The sequence below is a fragment of the Sphaerodactylus townsendi genome, linkage group LG12, assembly GCF_021028975.2.
Source record: "Sphaerodactylus townsendi isolate TG3544 linkage group LG12, MPM_Stown_v2.3, whole genome shotgun sequence".
NCBI classification, from domain to species: domain Eukaryota; kingdom Metazoa; phylum Chordata; class Lepidosauria; order Squamata; family Sphaerodactylidae; genus Sphaerodactylus; species Sphaerodactylus townsendi.
The window spans coordinates 39,404,876-39,430,524 of NC_059436.1; the positions used below are offsets into that span (position 1 = coordinate 39,404,876).

Here is a 25,649-nt window from a genome sequence, read left to right on the forward strand (position 1 = left end):
AAAGGGAGACTATAACCAGCACAAATAAATAGGAGCATTAGACTAGGCTCAGGAAGGTAAAGGTAAGTTCCGCAGGCAAGCGCCAGGTCACTACTGACCTGTGGAGTCACGCCACATCACAACATTGACTGCAGTACTGCAGCTTACCATTCTCATCGTGCTCAGGAACACACGGGTTCAAATCCCCACTCTTCCATGAAGTTCATTGGGTAACCTGGAACCAGATTCTCTCTCTCTCTCTCTCTCTGGCTACCCTATCTCACATGTGTGAGAGGATAAAATGGAAAAGATTCATGCACACCACCCTGAACTCCTTGGAGGAAGAGTTGAATAAAAATGTACTCAATTCACTAGAGGTTCTTTGTCTCATTAGTTGGCATTTTATATGATGGATCAGGAGATTTTGTTAAGAAACCAGGTCCTTAATCTGTATCACTCCACAGCAGGAGGTCTGATGGTGGATCTCCCAGAACATATATGACATTTAAATAACTCCAGTGAAAGCTCTTTTCAGTCTCAAAGCTAGAACAGGGACAGAATCATAACTAGCCTTGCCCACACTGGTCTGCTCTTCTCTTCCCCTCCCTGCAACAGATCCTGTGAGGTAGGTGGGGCTGAGAGAGTTCAGAGAGAATGGTGACTAGCCAAAGGTCACCCAGCAGGCTTCATGTGGAGGAGGGGAAAGCACACCTAGCTCACCAGATTGGAGTCCACTATTCATGGGAAGAGTAGGGGGAAAAACCTGGTTCACCTGGTCAGAGTCCGCTGCTCATGGGGAAAAACCTGGTTCACCAGATCAGTCTGCTGCTCATGGGGAAAAACCTGGTTCACCAGATCAGAGTCTGCTGCTCATGAGGAAGAGCATGGGGGAAAACCTGGTTCACCAGGACAGAATCTGTAGCTCATGTGGAGGAGGGGGAGGGGAAAACCTGGTTCACCAGGTCAGAGTCCCCCGCTCTTTACTGCCCCATTACCCTCCGCAAGGAGATACCGTGATCTCTCTGTCTGGCCACAGTTCCAATGTTCATTTATACACGGGAGGGGGGGAAAAATCCCAAACAGGAGGAGGGCACGCTTCCCAAAGCAAGACGCGCGCAATTCTCCCCTTGATTCATGCATTCGCCTTGCACGAGTCTCGAGCCTGGCATTTTCAAGGGGAATTTGGAGGCAGCCGCGCAGTTTCCTGTTGCAAACCTCCTCCGAACTTTCCGACTTGCACCCGTGAAGGACGGCGCTGGAGGCAAGCGAGCCCACCGGCAGGCAGCCCCGCCACCCGGGGCCGGAGCCAGCTGCAGCCTGCGGGGCCTCCGAGAGCCGGCCGAGGGGCTCCCCTTTTGCAACCTGCCTGGGTTTTGAAGGCACCGGGAGGGAGGGCGGCCGGGGGGGGGGGGGCTGCTCGCCCGCCCCTGGCTGCAGATGGCCGGGAGAAGCGGCAGCCACCCCAGCAGCGCCGCCGGGAGCCCCGAGCCGGACGCCGACGACGAGGCGCCTTCGGGGTACCCGCTCTGCATCTGCGAGGGCGCCCCGGACCCGAAATATCTGTGCGGCCGCTGCCAGCGCGTGCTGCGGGAAGCCTTGCAAACCCTCTGCGGGCATCGCTATTGCAAAGCTTGCCTGGCCTGGCTCGTACGGTGAGTTTCCCCTTGGCGGGGCGAGGGAGGCACGTGACTTGTCGTGGGGGGGGGGGAGCGCGCCAGCGTTGGAAATGCCCGCCCCGGTGGTTGCTGCAAGAAGAGGGAGGATTGCTGGGGGAGAAGATGCGGGAGAGAAGGGGCACTGCGGCCGCCCCACCTGTAGCAGCGGTGCTCCTCACGCCATGCACGTGGAAGGGGCAGCGAATGAAGCCAGGGATTTGCAAGCTGGCCCTGCGGACGAGCCGCTCACCTTGATGCCTGCCTGCATCTGCTTCTGTGTGCCTGTTTTAGCAGGGATTTCCACAGCCGATCTGGAGGCATCGTCATCCCGAGGGCGGGGGATGAAGATGCTTTTGGACGCCCCAATAAAGGGCTTGCTCTAACATGGGGGGGGGGGGGATATATGGAGCATCCCGCTGGCTTAGAAACCCCAGCGGGTGAAGCTGGCGGAGTGGCAGGATCAGAATCTGGGAGATCCTGGGCAGATCCCAAATCTTGTCATGGAAGCTCCTTAGGAGGTGACCTTGGTCCAGTCGAACGGCCTGGCCTACCTCAAAGGGTTGTTTGTCAGGGTGAAATGAAAGGGGAGAACAACGTTGGAAGAGGTGTTGAGTTGCCGTTAGGAAGAAAAGTGGGGGATAAATTAGGGTTGCCAACTTCAGGTTGGGGAATTAAAAAAATGTTTATACATTATTTAACATCATACATAGCTTGTCAAAATACTTATTTACACCATGCTGAAATACACTTTGTATACAGGCTTTAATACAACATGATAAGACTTCAGGCTAGCAATTAATCTTATCCTTATTTAGCAATTAGTGTTGGTTCCATCAACGAAATGGACTAGTTTTTTTGCACCTCCAAAAAGAGCAACTAACTAAGCAGGTAATTATACCTGTCTCTATAAAAACTGCAGCGCTTGTATTCCCGATGATGGAAATTTATATTATTTATTCTCCTTCAGAAAGTTTACCAATAATTATATATACTAATCATTATTGGGGAACTTTTTGAGTTGGGAAATTCCTGGAGACCTGGGGAGGGGCTGGGGGGGGCAGGTATGGGGACAGGAGTGACCTCAGTAAAGGACAAAACCACCTTTGCTACCCTCCAAAGCAGACATTTTCTCCAAGGGAACTAATCTCTGTTGTCTGGAGATGAGTTGTAATTCCAGAAGATCTCTAGGCTCCACCTGAGGGATAAATAAACACCTGTTCCCACCCAGACGCTTGGGCTCCCTCATTGAGCATCTTTACACCAACTGACAGGAGCTGTCCAGAGAAGGAAAAATTCTTCCATTGCCTGGGATCCTTTGGCTGAATTGAACCTTCCCCCTTCAACATGCAACGCATGTGCTCTGTGCATGAGCCATAGTGTTTTATCTAAGCATTTTCTATTAATTAATTAATTAATTAATTAGTTAATTTTATTCTACTATTTTATTCCCACCCTATCCTCGCAGGGCTTAGTGTGGGTCTCAGCACAATTCATAATACAATCATAAAACCTTTAAATCCCAAAATTTGCCAATGCAACCTTAAAAATAATAAATAACGCCACACATTAAAATAGTAATTAAAACAGATGGTCATAAATAATCCTCTTCCACCACCTCTTCCCCCCCCCTACCCCCCCCCCCCCCCGCCCCCGGAGGCCCAGAAGATCACTCCATCCGGCTGGCTAGGTGGAAAAGGCCTGGTAGAACAGCCATGTCTTGCAGGCCCTGTGGAATTGTGACAACTCATACAGAATTATTGTTCTCTCCATTTGCCTGCCCTCTGAGATGTTAAGTCACATTTCCAAATGAGCCTTTCTCACCTGTAGGGCATTGCAGCCTTAGTGTTCATGTGTATGTGTATTTGCCTGCATGTGCTGTAAGGTCAAAATGCTTTCCGCCCAGTGGTAGGATTCAAATAATTTAACAACCGGTTCTGAAAGGACTCAGTGGTGGGATTACAACCAGTTCTCTGAACTAGACACAAAAAATTAGCTTCTGGTTCTACCAAACTGGTGCGAATAGGCTGAATCCCACCACTGTTTCCGCCCCACTTGGAGATTTAATTTCCTGAAACTCAGAAGAAAAGGTGTGTATAATGTGTGGGAGGGTGGCAGTTTGAAAGACAATTCCGGTGTGCACTAGATGAGCAACTGAGCCTTTTTAAAAGTCAGCCGCCAGATTTCCCCCAGAGGAAACAGGGATAAAGTAAGGCCAGTGAATCAGTAAGCAGAGGTGTCATAAAACAGGGACCTATGAAACCGCTCGGTGTGGCCTGCAGCAGAGGCATTTTCAGAGTCCTTCCGTTAGACATCTTAGCTGCTCATTCCTATCCTGCTTGTGCATATCCAAGGAGCATGAAAAGGGGAAAGATCTGTTCTTGGCTTATCAGCAGTTTGTCCTGCAAAAGATAGGAAGTAATCATTAAAGGGCTGCCTCCATCTAAGGATGGACAAAAGCAACAGAAGTGCATAAGGGGAGGATTTTGGTAAAGCCTCTCTCTGGATGATTGCACAGCTAGAAGTGGTGGTTAAAGAGCCCTTTGCCTGCAGCTCTGCTTGGGAAAAAGTAATTGAGGTCTATAAAAAAGAAGAGGCTCTGGCAAAGCCTCTCTAGGTTAAAGAGCCCTTTAAGAGCCCTGAAGCATATTGTGATCCAGCTTGGGAGGACGTTGCGCAGGTACATCATATGGAAAGGGCCATGCCAAAGCTTTTCTTGAAATTCAACTGCAGCAAATGGAGGGTGAGAGCCACTTGCTGTTCTCTTTAGGAACTTTGGCTCAGTGGCAGAGTATTTGCTTGGCATGCAGAAGGCCCCAGGTTCTAACCCTGGCATCTCCAACTAAAAGGCTTGGGTGATAGACGACGTGAAATACCTCTGCCTGAGACCCCAGGGATTCATTTCCAGTCTGAGTAGACCTTGATGGAGAAAAGGCCTAATTCAAAATAAGGCTGTTTTATGTGTTCGTGTGAAAAAGAGACTGACAGCCCAATCCACAGCCTGAGGTAGCTGGGCACGGTGCCACTGCCACGCCACTGGGCTGCCTCCAGGGAGCTTCCAGGTGGTGCAGGGAGGCAGCAAACAGAACCCTCCCTCCTGCTTCCCTGGAAGCCCACTGTAGGGTGTAATGGAGTTGTTCTATTCTTTTGGGTGGCGCAACCCCGAATCCCTGGCCGCAGCATTCCTAGCCTTGAAACCCAGGTAGAAGTCAGCTCCACCCCCAGGAATGCCCCTGCCTGCCCCCTCCCCCAGCACCGGCATCCAATCAGATGCAGTGTTCCCCCATAGTAGCACCCACTTCTGGGTTTTGCCACTGTGGAAATGTAGGCTGCTTGGCTGTCAACACCTTTGTCCTCCCCTTGTGTCAGCAGAGGGGGCAAATGCATCATCTCAGCCTGGTGCCACTCACACGACCCCTCAGTTCCCCCCCCCCCCCCGACCATCTGGATTGGGCTGTGAGATCCATAATGCTGATTGTGTAAATGAGATTTTTTGCAAACAATTTACAGCCTGGTAAACTATGCTTGGATTAATTAGAACTCCTTTGAGTTGGCTGTGCCCAGTGGCTCTTTCGTTTTTTTATCCCTGCCTTAAGGTTTTGTTCAGCTGAGGTCACTGTCTGCAAATTTGGTCGTTTGTTGTTGCGAATGAAGAGGCATCTGTCTTTCTTCCTCCTTCTCGTGCAGAAATCATAACAACCCAATTTGTCAAAGTTGTAAGCAAGACGACCCTGACACCATAGATGAAGAAACTTTGTTATCAGTAGAAAAGGTACGTTGGGCCTTTTATTCATGCGGCGTTACATTTTCCTCGGAAGGGATACCCAGGTTTAGCCATCCCTTTCTAGAAGATTATCAGTTTCTGCGTGCAGGCACCAAATGCCGATCAAGGACAGCTAGGGAAATGGGAATACTGATCATAAATATATTTGCTGTATTTTATTAATATTGCTGTAAACAATATCCCCAATTTTGAGCGGAAGGGACAATGCATGCCCAAGCACATGAAATAAAGACCTTTCTGCCAGAACAATTTTAGAAGACTGATTTGCACTTTCAAAAAAAAAAAAGTGAGATGTAAACCTCCTTGGAATGCACCACTTCAGAATGCAGATGGGGGAATTACATGACTGATTTGCTTTTCGAAACAGAAATTAGAAGCTTTCTCCCTTTCTGTGCCTTCGCTGTTCTGAAATTTTGCTCTGCGCTGCTTTCCACTCCTGTTTAACGTTAGTTTCATTACAGCAGTTTTGTTTTAAATCTAGAATTGGATTAAATACAATTTACAGCCCTTTTCAGTACTTTCTTTTGATTTTCATTCTCTCTCTAACCAAACCAGGGGGAATCCATTGAAAATGCTGGGGGGAAGAATTAGGACTAATAAAAGGAAACACTTCTTCACGCAACGTGTGATTGGTGTTTGGAATATGCTGCCACAGGAGGTGGTGATGGCCACTAACCTGGATAGCTTTAAAAGGGGCTTGGACAGATTTATGGAGGAGAAGTCGATTTATGGCTACCAATCTTGATCCTCCTTGATCTGAGATTGCAAATGCCTTAACAGTCCAGGTGCTCGGGAGCAACAGCCGCAGAAGGCCATTGCTTTCACATCCTGTGTGTGAGCTCCCAATGGCACCTGGTGGGCCACTGCGAGTAGCAGAGAGCTGGACTAGATGGACTCTGGTCTGATCCAGCTGGCTTGTTCTTATGTTCTTATGTTCTCTCTCCCCTCTTCCCAAACTGATAAAAAATAGCTAAAAAGATATATCTGGATATGAGTGAAAAATTACAACACTTCTTTTGCGGTGTTGTAGTGATGCAAATATAGGCACCTGTACATTGAAAAAATGTCACACAGAAAATCTGGATTCACCTCTCCATGCAACCATACTATTCTCTTGCAGTATTTTGGTAATATAAATAGAGGGCAGGGGACTGAAGGAATGGAAAATGCAATTGAAGGAATGGAAAACAACAGCCAACAGCATATGTGCAGTATCCTGTATGTCATTTGGAAATAAAAATGAAATGGTGGAATATTCCTTATGCATCAGATCCACTTTGAAAATCTGGCCATTCTGAACTCTAAAATCTGGGGAGAAATTTGGGTTGAGGACCATTTCAGAAGCATCCTTTATCCGACATCAAAAGCTGTTTGTGTCCAGGAGGGATAAGGATTCTAACAAGGCCTTTTCCTTATTTTCCTCATTTGCCTGCAGTGTTTATTGGCTGTTTCTCCCTCCTCACCCCCAAATGACTAGAGCTGTGTATGTGAAAGACTCATTACAAAGTTTAAAATCACTCATCCAAGAAAATCAAAGTTAGCATATTAACATCGAAAAACAGCACAAAACCGCTTGTACCAACAATTAAATAAATTAATCTTGCAGCATTAAAGAGCATCCGGTAAAAGAAGTTCAGCAGTTGGCTGTAAAACTAACCAAACGCTGAAAACAAAGGAGCAGCAGTGGCGTAGGAGGTTAAGAGCTCGTGTATTTAATCTGGAGGAACCGGGTTTGATTCCCAGCTCTGCCACCTGAGCTGTGGAGGCTTATCTGGGGAATTCAGATTAGCCTGTACACTCCCACCCACGCCAGCTGGGTGACCTTGGGCTAGTCACAGCTTCTCAGAGCTCTCTCAGCCCCACCTACCTCACAGGGTGTTTGTTGTGAGGGGGGAAGGGCAAGGAGATTGTAAGCCCCTTTGAGTCTCCTGCAGGAGAGAAAGGGGGGATATAAATCCAAACTCAAAACTCAAAAATGGCACAGGGACACTACAGGATCGACAAAATGCCTGACAAATGAAAAGGGTATTCCTTGGCATCTAAAATTTAAAATACTGGGCACACTTAAATGAGATGCCACCATACAAAGGGTTCTGTCTCTGGTCACATTGGCATAGGCGTTATACTGAATCCGACTATTGGTCTCTGACACGCAGTGCTGTCTGCTTAGACCAGGGGTCTGCAACCTGTGGCTCTCCAGATGTTCATGGACCAATTGGCCATGCTGGCAGGGGCTGATGGGAATTGTAGTCCATGAACATCTGGAGTGCTACAGGTTGCAGACCCCTGGCTTAGACTGCTAGCAGCTTTGCAGGGCCTCATACAGAGGTCTTCTACATCACCTGCTACTTGATACACTGAACTGGAGATGCCTGGGATTGAATCTGGGACCTTCTGCATGGAAAGCAGATGCTCCGTCACTGAGCCATAGTCCCTTCTCAGAAAGGTCACCACCATTCTATTTCTGAATATGGCCGTGGTGACGAACCTTTGGCACTCCAGATGTTATGGACTACAATTCCCATCAGCCCCTGCCAGCATGGTCAATTGGCCATGCTGGCAGGGGCTGATGGGAATTGTAGTCCATAACATCTGGAGTGCCAAAGGTTCACCACCACTGGAATATGGGGACACTCAAAGCAGAGACTCATTTGACCGTATTTGGTAGACAGCTTCACACATGAGAACATACATTCGTACATACAAGCAGTACATGAAAGGCATGCATACAGGCAGTTTTTGACATGGGTAGCCAGATTACACTTTTTGTTAGAAGAAGTATTTGGATTTATAACCTGCCTTTCTCTCCTGTAAGGAAACTCAAGGCAGCTTACAAATTCCTTCCCTTCCTCTCCCCGCAACAGACACCTTGTGAGGTAGGTGGGGCTGGGAGACTTCTGGGAGAATTATAACTAGCTCAAAGTCACCCAGCAGACTTCACATATAGGAACAGGGAAACAAATCCAGTTCACCAGGTAAGAGTCCACTGTTCATGTGGACGAGTGGGGAATCAAACCCAGTTGTCCAGGTTAGAGTCTGTTGGTCCTAGCCATTAGACCCCGCTGGCTGTAGACATGTTGGTTTCTAGAATCACCAAAATATAATGTCAGAGTAGAGGACACGGATGGCAGAAAGTCCTGCCCCAGAGCTGAGCTGTCTTTTGGGCTTAGTTGTACATTTGCTGTCATCTTCTATAAAAAAAAATAAACAGGATTATCGCCAACTGGAAAATGAACAGCAAGCGCTTTATTTTATAACTTCCAGACAAAGACTGAAGTGTTCGAGCTGGACTGTGTGTCTCCCCCTTCTTATAATGGCCTGCAGTCAACATATATTTTTACTTCTGTTTCCAGGCAATGGTTAATCTCCATACCTTTCCAGGACAATTTATGACATCAAACACTCACTAAAACCAATTGGCTCTTTGGCTCAAATGCTGCATATATGTAAAAACATCCAGCAGTCAGTTCAGGTCATTATAAACAGCCTGCACTTTGTATTAAATTGGGTTGCGTGGGTGTGAGAGGAATCCAGCTGTAGACACTGACAACAGATGAGTTTTGCTTTGCAGGAACTCATTAATATCGCCTGTTAAAAACCTGTTTCTTAGAGGCTGTTTGAATTTGAAGTGAAGTAAAAGAGAAGACAGACATCTGATCTGTAGATCATTGGATCTAATTTGGAAGTACCCCTGCCATGTTCAGGGCAAATGTACATTTTCATCTTCAGAGTCAAGCTTTGAACAAGCCATTTCTGCCGGTTTTCAGCAAAGAAAAAAACTGGTTATTGCTGGTGTTGATTAGCTAGTGTCCATAATGTTCTTCAGTTCCCAGTTAACTTTTGCAACTGCATTAAAACATTTTATTTAAATGAAGCATAGATCTGTAAATGTATAAATATGAGTAGTGAATAAATTAGAAAAAAACCCCACTACATGTACCTTAGAGTGGTATTGTGGGTAAGAGCAATGGACTCTGGAGAACCAGGTTTGATTCCCCACTCCTCCCTGAGTGATAGACTATTATCTGGTGAATCAGATCTGTTTCCCCACTCCTACATTCCTGCTGGGTGACCCTGGGCTAGTCACAGTTCTTTAAGACTCTCTCAGCCCCTCCTACCTCAAAAAGTGTCTGTTATGGGGAGAGGAAAGGAAAGGAGTTTGTAAGCCACCTTGAATCTCCTTACAGAAGAGAAAGGCGGGGTATAAATCCAAACTCTTCTTTTTCTAATAATACTAATAACTGACCCTCAAATCAGATAAAAGGCATGAAGTCTGCTGTGCAAATTGCAAACCCAGAATACTCACCCTGTGGGTGATGAGCCCATTTTGACAGAGCATGTTTTGCTTTAAAACGTTACATTTGTCTTAACACTTAGAATAAAAGAAGTATCTTGCTGGATCATACCAAGGACCCAGCTAGTCCAGCACTTAGTTTTCTATAATGATCATCTGATACCTTTAGGAAACTCCCAAGGAAGACTTGTTGTTTCCCCCAGTACTCAGACAGACTGCTTCTGAACACAGAGACTCCATTTGCCATGACTGATAGTAGTTGTAGGTAGTCTAATTCCCCATGGATCCCTGTCCTCTTACTGTCTACATTACACGGGTCACTAAAATGCAGCACGTGCCCAGAAACTGAAATCATAGCACCAGCAGAAAAGAAAATGGGAGCGAGAAATCTAAAAATGTGTCTCATTGCCTGTCTTCTTTGCCTGCAGGCTTTTAGCGATGGTGCCATTAACAAGGAGATTTCGGAGCTAAGCGTACGTTGTGTGGTCCCTGGATGTACATGGACTGGCATCATGAAGGCTTTGGAAGTAAGGATGAAGACTTATTGCCATGGGTTGGCTGAATAGGGGAGGGGAATGCAGAGAGGTGTACCAGCCTTCTGCCGCAGAAGTGGGCGTCACAAAGGAACTGAAACATCTATCTGCCCCAGTGTTTGTTTTTGGCTGTCTGAAAGATCCAGGGCAAAATGGTACAGTGAAAAACAAAACAAAACCCTCATCTTATTCCAGTTTGTCTTTTGGATTTAGTTCCTCTGGAAAAAGGGTGACGGGGCAGTTTTATTATTATTTTAGTATATCTGCTGCCAAAACAAGCACGGCGGGTGGGGGGGGGGGCATCTTTAATGCCACCTGAAGCTTTACATGGTAATAAAGCTGTCACCTTGCTTCTTTTTTCCTGTTTGGGTTCACTGGCCTGTTGCTCGGCATATCCCTTATTTCCCCTTTCTCTTTTGGATTTGTGTATTAGAAAACAGTGGTCTGGAGGCAATATGTGTCTAATGTGAATCAGTGCTGCAGAATTTTTCAGACTTAGTAGTGCAAGAAGTCCTCTGCCCTAAAGAACGCTGGTTGCCAACAAATACAGTGAGACAGATGGAAATACAGATGGAACATGACTTCTTCCTCGCTTTCCAGTTACTAAGGCTGCAACTTGCCAAAGGCTTGTAAACATATGCTTTGAGTTTAAAGGGCTCCTCAGATAGGAACCTCCAGTAGCATACCCCTGTTTCCCCGAAAATAAAACAGTGTCTTATATTAATTTTTGCTCCCAAAGATGCGCTATGTCTTATTTTCAGGGGATGTCTTATTTTTCCACTCCACAGCTACATGCTTTGGTCAACGGGCATGCTTCCAAACAAAAACTTTGCTACGTCTTACTTTCGGGGGATGCTTTATATTTAGCACTTCAGCAAAACCTCTACTACATCTTATTTTCAGGAGATGTCTTATTTTCAGGGAAACAGGGTAGCGCCAATGGGGCAGGGGTGTGTGTGTGTCACAATGCCCCAAGCGTGCGCCAGGAGTGTGGCAGGGGCACAGGCACAGTTCCCCTTTGCGCCACCCTGTGGGAACCTCTAACAAATGGCTCCAGAACCAGACCCTGGAACTTTACTAGTATCTGTGCCATTCTACCATTGTGTGTGTGTGTGTGGGGGGGGGGCACAAGAAGGAGCTCTCAGGTTGTTCTCTGTCATACCTAGCCACCATCCATGCAACTGGCCAAAAAGCAGCACTGCAGCCCCTGATGTGCTATTATCAGGTGATACAAGTCAGCCAATAGGGTTCCACCTGGCTCTAAAAAGCCTCAGATTCTCACCTGTTTCTGTGCTTAAGGCTGAGATTCTGACAATTTTTGAAATGGGAGATATTGAGTGTTTGGATCCTTCCGCCATAATTATAATTGCAGGGCTCGTCCTTTTGAGCGTTGTGTACTCTCGTGTGGATAAAAGCAGGGCGAGTGTTGTGCACTCATATGCACAAAAGGTAGCCCCCATCACAACCCCCAAGTTCCAAGACTACTATTAACCTCTGGCCACTTTTTCATTCACAATTCTAAAACTGGGCAAAGGACTCTCTTCAGTTTTCTGTTGTTCCATGTGATCAGTAACAGAGGCTTTGGCTGAGCTCTGCTCTCACTCAGCTATTCTGTCTAATTTCCCAGTGGCTTGATTTGTCAAAGTAGAGTAAATAACTGAAATTTATTGGGGGAGGGGGCTGCCAGGGCCTCTGCTGTCATTCACTCTGGTGAAGAAAAGGTTATAGAGGCCTTTGGCCACGTTTCATTTGATGTAGGAGTGGATCAACAGGCGGAACCGATGTTTCTAGCCCCTGCTCAGTTCAATATAGTTGCCTCTGTTAATTGCAGACAAGAGCTTTAAGGCAGGTTGACCAATTGGGAGAAACAACTGTTGGTGATATGTGCTATGTGATTCACATACCATCCCTTATCTTCCTGCTTACACAATATGAAGTGCAACTAGCTTAGTTATTCATTTGATGTAGCTTTGCCTTTTGATCCTGAAGGATCTCCAGATGGTTTACATAAAATACAATTAAATTAGAAAGGTTTCCACCTACTCTGGCACTGCACCACTTTTGGGTGTCCTCCTACCCAACCCCAGTTCTCATTAAACAGGTGTGGTTATACTCTGACCCTTACATTCCATCGCATTGAACTGGCAATTGAATAGTTGATTTCTTAGCTCGCTTCCTCCTTTCCCAGTTACTGTCCCAGAGGAAGGGGGAAGCCAGATGTGGAGCAGCTGGGCTCAGATGAGGATTTTTTATTCTCAAAACCTTTACCTTCCAGGACCATCAGAGAACATGCGAATACGCCCTGATCCCATGCCATGCTGGGTGTGGACAGGCAGTGATGCGGAAGAAGCTCGCAGAACATTTGCAGGATGAATGCGTGAATACCACCCTGCATTCCAGTCGTCACCAGAAAACCGCTGATTCTAAGCACCAAGTATGATGGATTTTTTCCCCCCAGTGGGAGTTAAAAAAGTAGTTTGCTGGCAAGTGGAGGAGGATGTCCTCAGAGATGTTTCCTTCTAGCTCTCTGAAATTTCCAGCTGTAGATTCACTGTAGATATAAAGGTTGCAGTCTGCCGATCTGCAGTTACAGTGAACAGATGTTGCCTCCCTTAGAATTATGCAGCTGTTGCCGTTGCTTCAGGAATATCAGAGGAGCTTGGTAACTGTTGGGATGGGGTCGAACCATAGAGCTAAAATCATTTGCTGAGTTAGGGCTGGTGCCAGACCCTAGATCAGGGGTCTGCAACCTGCGGCTCTCCAGATGTTCATGGACTACAATGTCCATCAGCCCCTGCCAGCAGGGCCAATTGACCATGCTGACAAAATCTGATGGGATTTGTAGTCCATGAACATCTGGAGAGCCGCAGGTTGCAGACCCCTGCCCTAGATTGGCGGAAGGGTGGCCAGCTGACTTCCACGTTCTAAATTACAGCCAATTTAGGCCTCTTATCACCATGTCCCAGAAACAACCTTCTAGCAATTACAACCAAAAATTCATAGACAATCTGATAGATGGGTCTTTTTGCCTAATCCAGAGGTGAAAGGAAACCTCTCTGTAGCATTTCTGATTTCTCACCAATGGAGAAGGTAAAAGAATGATGGAAAATGAATTACATTTTCTCATCCCCATTCTGTAAGCTTGCGTTGTGGCTGTAGCTCAAACACAGAGCGCCTGATTTGTATGCAGAAGGTCCCAGGCATTTCCAGTAAAAAAGATATCTGATAGCAGCTGTTGGAGGAGACCTTTCTTTGCCTGAGGATCCTGGAGAAGTGTGGCCAATTATAGTGGACCAAAGTGAACTAGATGGACCAATGAACTCACTTTATATGCATGACTGATATTTTTGCTGGCTATCCTTCATGCCTGGAACACCTTCCCTCACGAAACATCTCTGTGTCAGGATTCCTTAATGGCACTGGAGCAGAGTCTGTAGAAACCTGGACCCCAAAGGCACTGAGTTCTGAAAATCCACTGAAAGTTTGCTCCAAGAGAATGTTTTTGAAAGAATTTGCAGGCAAGGGTTTTGCGATGGTCACTGGCTTTAAAAGGGGATTAGGCAAATTCAAGGCGGGAAGGCCCATCAATGACTGTTAGTGATGTCTATCCAATGAAACCTCCAGGGTCAGAGACAGTGTGGATCCCAACTCCTGGAGAATAAGAGCAAGAGACAAGAGTTGCCTTCAGGTTCTGCTTCCTGGCAGCATTTAGCCATCCATTGTGGAAAACAGAAAGCTGGACTAGATGGACCTTCTTGTGGGGGTTCTTTTGGTGTTCACTAATTCACTGCCATAGCATGTTTAGGGTGTTGCCAACGTCAAGATGGTTTGCTCCCCCAGAGCAAGATGGTTTGCTCTGGATTAGACAGATTTGTGGGAGAAAGGCCTGCCAAGATGGCTCGAAGCATTGGTGTTCATGGAGTAGTCTACCTCTAAGGCTTACTTTCCATGACAAGGACAGCAAAGGGAGACTAGGAGCATTGTGAGAAAAAAGATGCTGGACTACATAGACCAAGGATGTCCAACTCTGGTGCCCCAGATGTTCATGGGAATTGTAGTCCATGAACATCTGGGGCACCAGAGTTGGACACCCCTGACATAGACCTATAGTCTGAACCAGCTGAACCTTATGCAATTCTGTAAAGAGATCCCAAGATTGGCCATTTCACATAAGACTGAGCTGTACAGTTGTGTTACTGTCACAACTGTACACTATGGAAAGGGTCTGACCCACTGGATTGTCTTTCAGCTAGACAGGCTTCTGTTCTTTTGTTGATGTTCTCACAAACAGACTCTTTGGGCGGTTTCTACTGACAAGGACAGCTGTCGATTCTCCAGGATTGGCTGCTCATTCAAGGTGAGTATACCGGCTGACCAGACTTGGGTGAATGGGTGTACCGGGGAAAAGAAACAATCCCTTTCCATACATTCCTAATATCATTGCCAACAAGCCAAGCCTGTGCTTTTTAATGAGGTGAACAGTTAATGTTTAGGATCCCAACAATACCCCCCTTCAAGCCATCCTCCCCCTCCCCGAAGAGTGTCATAGAACTCTACTAAGGTTGGCCAAACCGCTTCAGAGGGGGGAATTTGATTGTTGTAGGTCACCCTCTTGCAGCAGTCTTGCGCCACATTAAACTTGAATATCATGTGACTAATTCAGTCAGGGGGTAGTAAAGAATTCAGGTGGAATTCAGTTGCCTGGGCTCTGAAGCTACCAGGGCTCTGAGCAATTCTGCTGCTGGCTTGTTTTGTACCATCAACCGTGAGGTTACATAAAATCATAGGTGGGATGCACCAGTGTGCCCTCAAATAGAAATATCAGCTAACTGTCTCTGCCTTTTCCCTCGTCTTGGCAGAAGAACAAAGCGCAGCATGTTGAAGGCAGAGAATGAGTTCCAGCTTTCGAATGTTGAGGGTAGCTGTGAAAACTAGAATTTCGGCTTTTGATTTCAGTGAACGCTGTCATGTTCTTGATGCCCTTTTCAAGGCCAGCTGCCCGATCCCTGGTTTGTGTGGCAATGCCACAAATGTGCCAACTAAGTAGAGCCTGAAATAAAGGCATTAAAGTAACAGAGAAATGCAGAAAGGAGAATGTCCATGGGCAGCTCACAGATTAGTCCATTAGTACAACATGCAGACAGTTTGCATATAAACATATAAATAGCAAGCCTTTATTGGCATAGACAATAGTACAACAATAATAAAAAACAGATTAAAAAGCATATACAATACAGGAAATAAATGTTAGGTCAAAGGAAATTTACTGGCGTTTAGTAATTTCCAGGAGAAAGTCTGCCACTATCATACAGAGAGAAGGGTCAGGATTGTCCAACAATTAGTGTAATCTAATTAAATCGGGGAGATCAGGTAAATGTAAAGGAGTAAGATTCACATACTTGGATCTGGTTTCCTTGAATCTGAGACAGTGTAGTAATTGGTGGGCCAGAGATTCAACTGTGCCATCATTACAAAGGCACAATCTTTTAGCTTTTTCTTGCTTATTAAATCTGCCATGTAACAAGGCAGAAGGCATAACATTAAACCTGGGGAGCATTATGGCTCTCCTTTGAGCTGGGTTTATTAAGCAATACAGGTAGTGTGCCAAGTGGCCCTGTTCAAATGGGAGAGAAAAATACAGGGGGGAACACGTTTTTGCATATAAACATACTTATGAAGCTGGCCTGATACTGTGTTAGAAGAACAGTCAGTTCTGGCTTAGCTCTTTCTGCCTGGGTCATTACCACCCTCTGCCACCGTGGTGTAGTGGTTAAGAGCGGTGGACTCTGATCTGGAGAACTGGGTTTGATTCCCCACTCCTCCACATGAGTGGCAGACTCTTATCTGGTGAACTGGATTTGTTTTCCTCTCTCTTCCACAAGAAGCCTGCTGAGTGACCTTGGGTTACTCACAGTTCCCTCACAACTCTCTCAGCCCCACCTATCTCACAAGGTGCCTGTTGGCGAAGGCGGGGGTAGGGGCAGGTGATCATAAGCTACTTTGAGACTCCTTTCAGGAGGGAAAAGTATGAAAACCAACTCTTCTTTCACAAAGTCACGAATCACTGGCCTGAACTTTCTTCATATTCCTACCAATCAGCCTTCACGGGAAGGGACTATTCCTCCCGCACCTCTGCCATCATGTGTGGAGGAACAATTTAGAAGCAGTCCCCGCTCTTGCAGGAGACTGTCCATTGCATCCCTGCATGAGTCATTGCTTTGGACTTGTGCCTTTCCAAGCAGGAGGCACACCCAGAATAGACAGTCATACAGAAACAGAAAAGTGGGTTTCGTTGAGGATGAGTAATTATTGGACTTATCCAGTGTAAGTGGAAATTTTTGTAGGTGTGAGAGAGAACATGTATCTGATTTTAATTAAGGTTTTTTTTAAGTGTGTGCTTCAGCAATCAGCCATTTGAAAATTTGGTTTTGGTAAAATAGCACCTCTGCCAGGTGTGAGTCAAAAGTGAGCGGATCTTGGAGGCTTGATCACACTGATGGCACGGCCTGTTGTGGGGCAGACTGGGAGGGGAAAAATAGTCCTGGAAAAATGCCTCTTGGGCCCACCCCTCAGGTGCCTCCTTCCCCTTCCCATGTTGCACTTGGCCAGGTTGAGTGCCTTCTTCCCTACCCCAGTTGGGTCTCACTGCCAGCTTGTGACAGCAGCCGTTGTCAACAGAGGCATATTGTCTCCTAACCCTGGAGACAACTCCTTCTCTGGGCACCCCCCACCTCCCCTGGTGCTCAGGGCGTGGCTCAGGGTGTGCCCCCCCTAGCCCTCCCCCTGCCCTCCATGCTGGTTGGCTTTTGAAAGCCGAAGCTTTTGAAAGCACAGAGGCCGGTGGGGGCCTGGGGGCGGGGCCCCACCCTGAGCCCCATTCTCTGTGCTTTCAAAAGCCGACTTTCAAAAGTTCCAGGTTTCACAAGCCAGCCGGTGGGGGCCGGGGCTTGGTGGCTCGGGCGTACGCAGAAGTGGGATCCAGCAGGTTCTCACAGGTTCCTGAGAATAGGTTACTAATTATTTGTGTGTGCTGAGAGGGGGTTACTAATTGGTGATTTTGCCATGTGATTTTTGCCTTAGTTACACCCCTCCTCTCAGCAGTAGCGCGCAGAACTTGAAGCAGTCTAGCAGGAGGTGCACCAGCGTGCGTGGCAGCCTGCGCCTGTGTGCATTCGTTTCCCGCCCAAGGACCGGTGCAGCAGCTGTGTCCTTGCCACAGCCCCGCCCAGGAATGCCCCACCTCCAGAATGTCCGGCCACACCCCCGTCGTGCCCCACCCAGCCCCATTGGCACTATGCCACAGTTTGAATCCCACCACCATGGGAACCTGTTACTAAAATTTTTGGATCCCACCACTGGGCGCACGCCGTTTGGTTATGTGTGCCACGTGACTGAAAGTCGTGCGCCTGGGGACATGGGCGTCCCCATGTCCCTAGGGTGGTACGCCCCTGGTTGCCACCCATTCCAAATCCTCTGTGGGGTGGAGGCAGGTTTCATGAGCCCTTCAGCCCAGAATGTCCATACATCCTGTCACGACTCTCTTCCCTGTGAGGTGCACAGCTTAATTACCCCGTTGCTTGAGGGAGCAAAATCCACCTTCCTTACACCCTTTTTACAACATTGGTGCTGGTGGGTCAAAAAGGACCTTGAAAGAGTCGGGATTCGGCTCCTTCAGGGGATCCTCCCGCTGGGAAATGGAGGTTTGCCCCTTTGTAAGACTGCGAGTGCCAGTTGGGTAGGAGACCTGGAGAAGGAAGCCCAGCCCTGTTCTCTTCCTCCACTGCCCCAATTGGGAAATGGGAGATGGACCCAGCATCTCCAGTCAGGCCTAGCCCCTTTTGTGGACCCCAGCGGGTGCCAACCCCTGACTGATAAATGTCCCACTTCTCCTTAACAGGGAAACAGAAAAGAAAGGCAGGAGCATGAGAAGAGTGCCATGGGGATGCACTTAGTTCTGCTGCTTCAGCATGCGAATCAACTGAAGGGGAATCCGCACCCTGCCGGCAGCGGTGGGGCTGACTCGTGCTTCAAGGCTGCGAAGGCCCTGAACGGGATCTTCATGAGCTTGCAACTCCCGCCAGCTTTGGACATGGATGCTTTCCCCGGACTCCCTCTGTATGAGGGAGAAGCCGGGTGGCAAGCCCTGCTGAGGGGCAAAGTGGTCCCTTTGTTGGACAGCAAGCTGCAGGTGTTTGAAAACATTGTGTCTGTGCTTAGCAAAGAGATGGACGCTTCGCGCCAGAAGATTGCGGCCTTCCGGGGACAACGGGGCCTTGATCAGGATACTATCCGTGGCTTGGAATTGAAGGTAAGTGTGAGTGAACACTTGGAGAGTGGCCTTAGTTCGGGGACTGAGTTTCTTCTTTGTATTTCAAAGGTCTCAAGTTCTGATCCCTGTCATTGCCACTCAGAAGAATTCCAAAGACCAGGCCCTCAAAAGACCCCTGATCCCATCCTGGCTTACCACTGCTACCCAGAGCACATCAGCTTCTCCTCATCTCCCGATAGCTGAGGAAAGCCTTTTTCTGAATTGAAATGTGAAGGGAACTCACTCACAGTGTAAGAACAAGGATTCCCTGCCATGAGGGGGTTCTGTGTTTCTGCATCAAACAGAACAGGGACTCATACAGAGACGCAGTGGACAGGCATTTTGGAGGGCAAGTACCACATCTGTGTCCACACATAGGATGTGGTTGGTCTTCCAGGGGCAGAGACGCAGCAAAATTACCGGTCTGGCACTGTAAATTGAGTTGTGAGAACCCTGGCTTTCCTTTAGTCTTCAAGGGTACAGAGAAACATTTAGAAATTCAAGAGCTAGAGTGGACTCTGGACCATCTGCAAGGTGCCCATTTCCCAATTGCAGCAGGCTATGTTTTGCTTTTCTGTTAAGACCTGGTATGGAAATGAGGGCGGGGGGAGGACTATGGTGAACTGCTGTCTATATAAGGGCATTGGGTCTGTGATTCTAGCTAACATAACTATCCAAAGCAAGATGTCACCCACAATTTATGGGTGGCATCTAAAATAATTCAGGATCTGCTGTCATCTGACAAATCTTGGAGGGTTTGGGGTGGTCCCTTTATGGCATAGGTGTCAAACTCGCGGCCCTCCAGATGTTATTGACTACAGTTCCCATCATCCCCTGCCAGCATGATGCTGGCAGGGGATGATGGGAACTGGAGTCCATAACATCTGGAGGGCTGTGAGTTTGACACCTGTGCTTTGTGGTATAAGGAACCAGGACTTCAGAAACTCAGAGCCTACTTTCCCCATTCTTCCAGTTCGCTTTCTTTCTGCTGACAATTCCAGATGGGAAGCTGTGTAAACCTGTAGCAGCAAAATCAAGGAGGGTGCTGGTGGTGTATTAACCACTGTCAGAATTCATTCATAAACCTCTGTGAGTCTCGGCTCGCTCCTGCAGATGCACGCTCCAGTCCAGTCTGAGCTCTGTTCTGCCTTCTGCTGGAATTGGTTCTGTCAATTGCTCAGGGGCCGTGAAGCCCTGGTTTTACTTGGTCTTTGTGGAGGGTTTGCTTGCCGCCATCAGGCATGTTTGCTGTCCGAAAGCACAACAAAGTTGTCTCCCTTTTCTCTCCCAAGATTGCTGATCTCCAGCGATGCCTGGCACAGAAAGAGGTGGCTCTCGGCAGGCTCCAGCAAAAACTCCTCCTCTCTGCAGAAGCTTCCTATGATGGTGCTTTTCTGTGGAAGATCACAGATGTCCACCAGAAGTGCTATGAAGCCGTGAGCAGGAAAGTGTGCAGTTTTCAGTCGCCTGGTGAGTGTATGTCCAAAAGGAGCACTGGGGTGGCGCAAAGATTAGAGCACGGGGCTGGGGAGAGTTGGATTTAAATCATGTGAAAATAGCTGGGTGAGCCTAGGCCGGCTGCACCCTCTTAGATGGCCCTCACAGGACCAGGTTGTCGTGAGGATAAAGTGGAGGAGAAAATAAATATATATGCCACCTGTAGTTGGGATTTCCTGCAAGTTCCCAGTTGATCGCTGGGAAACAGGTTACTGGTTTGCTCTCCTTATAAGGAGCAGCAGTGGTTAAGAACAGGTGTACTCTAATCTGGAGGAACCGGGTTTGATTCCCCGCTCTGCCGCTTGAGCTGTGGAGGCTTATCTGGGGGATTCAGATTGGCCTGTACACTCCAACACATGCCAGCTGGGTGACCTTGGGCTAGTCACAGTTCTTCAGAGCTCTCTCAGCCCCACCTACCCCACAGGGTGTTTGTTGTGGGGGTGGGGGGTGGGAAGGGAAAGGAGATTGTACGCCTCTTTGAGTCTCCTTGCAGGAGAGAAAGGGGGGATATAAATCCAACTCTTCTTCTTCTTCTACATTCATGGCACATGTGTCTGTCAGCAGCTGTTAACCATAAAATGCAAAATGGAACCTCCATTGGCATCGGATCTCTGAACACCACATTGCTGGGGCCAATCAGCACAGGAGATCCGTTCCCTTCCTTGTGGACCTTTCAGTGGCATCCGGCTGCCCATTGTAGGATGCTGGACCAGTTTCATCCAGTATAGCAGTTTCATCCTGTATAGCAGTTCTTCTGATATTGGTGACTGTTACCCACAGGAGAGAAATAGTTTTGTAGTGTAGTGAGTAGAATGTCAGACTAGGATCTGGGGAGACCCAGGTTCGAATCTCCACTCTGCCCTGAAACCTTCCCAGATGACCTCATGCCTGTCATATGGTCTTAACCTAAGCTATCTCACAGGGTTGTTGTGGAGATAAAATAGAGGAGGCCTGTGCAAACTGCTTTGGGTCCCTGCTGGAGAGAAAAGCAGGGTATAAATTAAGTCAGTAAGTAGACATCACAAATCGTGGCAAATTAATTGCAGCACTGTCTGGATTAGTACATGCCCAAGGTTGAATGAAAAGGCTGAATGTTGACCACCTGTTTCTGTTCTTAGCATTCTACACGGCACGATACGGTTACAAACTCTGCATGAGGCTGTACCTGAATGGAGAAGGGAGGGGGAAAGGAACTCACCTGTCCCTCTTCCTGGTGCTCCTTAGAGGGGAATACGATGTGCTCCTCGAGTGGCCTTTCACATATAAGGTAAATGGGGTTGCACCTCTCTCTGCATTATTTCCAAACACTGCAGCTCGTGCATCTGCCCTGATGAGCAGGGCTGTGGCAGAATTAGGGGTGCCAACCTCCAGATGGTACTGGAGATCTCCAGCTGTTACAGCTGATTTCCAAGCAACAGAGTTCAGTTCAGCTGGAGAAAATGGCCATTTTGGAAGGTGGGCTCTGTGACATTATACCCCGTTGAAGTCCCTCCCTTCCCCAAACCCTACCCCCCTCAGACTCTACCTCCCAAATCTTGTGGTATTTCCCAAACTGGTGCTGGCAGCTCTGATCAGAAGATTGCTTTAAAAGGAAGGTGGGGTTGAAATGGTAGGAAATGGATTCAGATTCTACACCAGTGGTTCTCAACTTTCCTAATGCCACGACCCTTCAATACAGTTCCTCATGTTGTGGTGACCCCCAACCCTAACATATATCCATTTTACAGATGGATAACACTGATGCAGAGAGTCTTAGGCGACCCCTGTGAAAGGGTCGTTCAACCCCCAAAAGGGTCCCGACTCACAGGTTGAGAACCACTGTTCTACACTAAGGCTGTTTCCGCATGGCACAATCATACCGGGTTACATTCAGCATCTTACTATTTTATCCCTGTTTCTCCCTTCGCATGGCTGCCTGTTTTGTGAAGGAATCCAGTGAAGACTAGGAGGCAACTTTCTATGTTGGTTGATAACTCAAAGGCACAGCTCATGTTTTGCACACAGAAGTTCATAGGTATAAAGGCCATATATGGAGCCAGGGAGCAGACCTGGCTGGTAAGGTTCTCAGCCTGTCCTGGCTCCCATGGCTGGTCAGCGTAATCCCAGATGGGATAGACGTATATTCTGCTTCATTCTGGCTAGATCATAAATCCATGACTGCAATGACCATTTCACACAGAATTCGGTATCTATGTTTTGCCTTCCCACCCTCCTGGGAACTATTTTATTGAGCTCTAAAATGTTTTGCTCATGAAGCCTAGTCAGTCTCTCTTGTTTTGCTATCTGCTGACCTTCAGATGTGGGAAAATCCTGGTTTTGCTTGTCGGAACAGCACCTGCTGTCGCTGTGCCTTTGTTTATTAAAGATACACAACTTTTTTTTAAAAAAAATTGTTGTTTGCACATCAGATCGAATTTGCTTTGTTGTGTCTTTGTTGTGGCATTTTCAGCAGTGGCAGAATGCTTGTCAGTTTCGAACCAGTGGCTAGAATCGTCCATCTTATCGAGAAGTATCTTGAGCCCTTCACTGGGCTTAGCATATTAGGGTTTATTTCACTTTACAAAGTCAGTGGTTTGGCCTGGATCAAAGTTTCTTTGGTTGCTAAGCATAGAGTTGTTCTTAATCTTCTCAACATAGAGTAATGGGAGTCCCCAATAGTATCACCTTCACTACTCTGTGTCTTGAATGTGGACTATCCACAGTCGAAACCCTAGCTTGGATTTTCACAATAAAATTCTGGCTCAAGATCCACTTTAGATCCAAGGATGACGACATTACCGTACACCTACTTAAAGATAATTACGTCTCCAAATGGTCCAAGGCAATTACCAACAAAATTAGGAGCATTGGAATAGATCTAACTGTCCTTCAAAACAGCAATGAGAACTTTATCTTCTGCCAAATCAAAGACAGACTGAAAGACCATGAACGCCAGGCTTTCTATTCATCCAAAATTCCAGTCTGTTCTCCTCGAGCTTTGGGCATCCTTCCCAAGTATGGAGCTTTAGCCAATTACCTAGCAGCTACTTTACCGGTTGCCCACCGTCGGGCATTTATGTTAGCCAGATTCAACAGTCTTCCTTCAGCCTCTACCAACGGAAGGTATCACCAAATTCCAAAACAACAAAGACACTGTCGTTGTGGCTCCATTGACTCTCTTACCCATGTCCTCCTAGAGTGTCAAAATAAATGCAGAATCTTGGCGTCTCAGATTAATTCACCCTTTACTGAGTGGCGAGGAAAATTTCTAACCCTACTGTTGCCATACGTTTTCTTCTTGGAGATTACAATGCTCATACAACACGTATGGTAGCTCTATACCTGACAACCATTTTAAAGTGCTAATTTATTCCCATTTTATTACTTTTAACTGTATTTTTTTTAAATATATATATATATTATACCAGTACACTAAACCAAATTGGTTTTTTATTATTTGGCACAGAATCAAATTTTTAAATATAAAATATGATACATAAAACAAACGTAGAACTTCCTATAAAAGATAGGTATCGTCTCCAATCTGTCTAATCTGCATGGTAGGATACCTATTGCTGTATCATTTTGCTTTTAACTTGCTAAACAGATCTATTTTTATTGCAATTTTATATTGGATTGTATTTTTGCATTGATGTGTAGGGGTATTTGTCGTTGTTTGCTCTAGCTGTTTCTTTTTAAAAAAAGGAATCTGAAGTGATTTGAGCCCCTTGGGGTCAACCGTCAGGTTATGTGATCTGTTTTCTTGCTGCTGAACTATACTTGAGACTGAAGAATGTGTCTGTGTAAATCTTGATCTATTTATGCCTATTAAAGGTTAATAAAGATAAAGATAAAGATAAAATCTTCTCAACACAATTTGGGAGGAGTTGTGGCTCAGTAGTAGAGTATTGCTTCTCATGCAGAAGGCTTCAGATTCGATCCCCCGCATTTCTTGTAAGGATCTGGTTGTAGGTAATGTGAAAGACCTCAGCCTGAGACTTTGGGAAGCTGTTTGAGTAGACCAGAGGTGTCCAACTGTGGCGCTTTAGATGTTCATGGACTACAACTCCCATCAGCCCCTGCTGGCATGGTCAATTGGCCATGCCAGCAGGGGCTGATGGGAATTGTAGTCCATGAATATCTGAAGCACCACAGTTGGACACCCCTGGAGTAGACCATCACTGAAAACGGACTGAGGGGCAGATTCAATAGAAGGCATCATCGTTTATGTTCATCTGGGTTCAGTTTCTCTTCTTTGGAAACTTGTATCCCTCCCCTCTGTCGTCTCGCAGATCACCTTCATGCTGCTTGACCAGAACAACGAGGACCATCTGACAAGCACTTTTTACACAGATCCAACCTCTCCATCATCCCAGAGGCCTGTGACCAGTATGAACGAGGCCTGCGGCTGTCCCCGATTCCTCTCGCTGGCCAAACTGCAGTCACTGAAATATACTTATTTAAAAGACGGCACTCTTTTCCTCAAGTGTATTGCAGAACCGTCACTGTGAAAACGGGCATCAAAGCTTTTAAAACATCCGTGGGTGATAAATTCGAGGAGAGAGCTAAGCCAGAAACATCTGGTGAATCAGAGAACTGTTTTGCATCTGCTGCGGGACTTGCAGTGAAACCTATTAACCAGGCCACCGGCTACACTGTGGAACAATCTGTGTTGGACTGCCTCCAGTTTCCTTCCTTTAACCTCCGTACCTTAATGTTCTGACTTCTAGTTCCACGCAGGGGGTGATGTGTTAGTGTCATCAGCAGGATGTTTTTCTTTAGGTGCTGAAATGCATAGGGTGGCTTACAGACCATTTTTGTGAATAGAGGCCAACTTGTTGGAAGCGGCCCGTGTTACTTCCTGTTTGTTTTTAAGGACCGTCACTCTGTTTATCAGGCATTCTCTGCCATGCTTTCAACAACACTCTTGCCCTGCCCCTCAGGGTGCCTTGATATCTTTGCAGCACACTGAGGTTGCAAATCTGTACACATTTACTTGGTGAGAAGCCCCTCGGAGGGGCTTCTGGGTGCATGCTTAAACTCAGACTGTTAAAATATTTGCTGTCAGTGGTTTTCAAACCATCCAGTTCTCTCTCCCATAAGTGTGTGTGTTTTTTAGCCCCTGGGGTATGCTGTTTCCATTTCAGAGCCCCTGTGCTTTTGCAGGGGTTCTAGATCTTGCACATGTGGTTCTAGGGTCACCAGAATGTAGTTCTTCCAATCCAGGCTGCCTGGTGCGCACTTTAGTCAAACTGACCGCTTAGGAACACGTTGTGTACACTTTAGTCAAATTGGCTGCTAACTGAACACATGTGTTCATGCATTATCTACTAATTGTATTGGGGTCTGCTTCCAACAGTTGCTGCAAAAAGTCAGGGAAGTATCCAAGGAAGCTCCTTTTGACCTGTGCGCTCATACCATAATTTGTTTGAGGGATATGGCACACACGTCAACCACAACTTTGACTTCCCTTCATTAGGTGCAATAGTGGAAGGTGGCGCCAGGCATGTTTCTCAGTGGAAGATTGGGTAGAACACTCCTGTATGTTTTTCCGCCAAGCTCTGTGTCAATAAGGGCTGCATCAATATTTGCCTTTTTAAAAATAAAAACTCGGGGTTCAAGC

General features: G+C 46.9%; 1 protein-coding gene across 1 annotated transcript; it reads left to right on the forward strand.

Annotated features, from left to right (window-relative positions):
* Positions 1-1,416: 1,416 nt before the first annotated feature.
* TRAF1 (TNF receptor associated factor 1) lies at positions 1,417-25,649 on the forward strand. The gene is made up of 9 exons (XM_048512142.1): positions 1,417-1,631; positions 5,319-5,403; positions 10,138-10,236; positions 12,518-12,676; positions 14,534-14,599; positions 18,140-18,550; positions 19,843-20,020; positions 21,166-21,314; positions 24,319-25,649. Exons 1-9 carry the CDS (start codon positions 1,417-1,419, stop codon positions 24,535-24,537), a joined length of 1,581 nt encoding a protein of 526 aa, XP_048368099.1. The 3' UTR covers positions 24,538-25,649.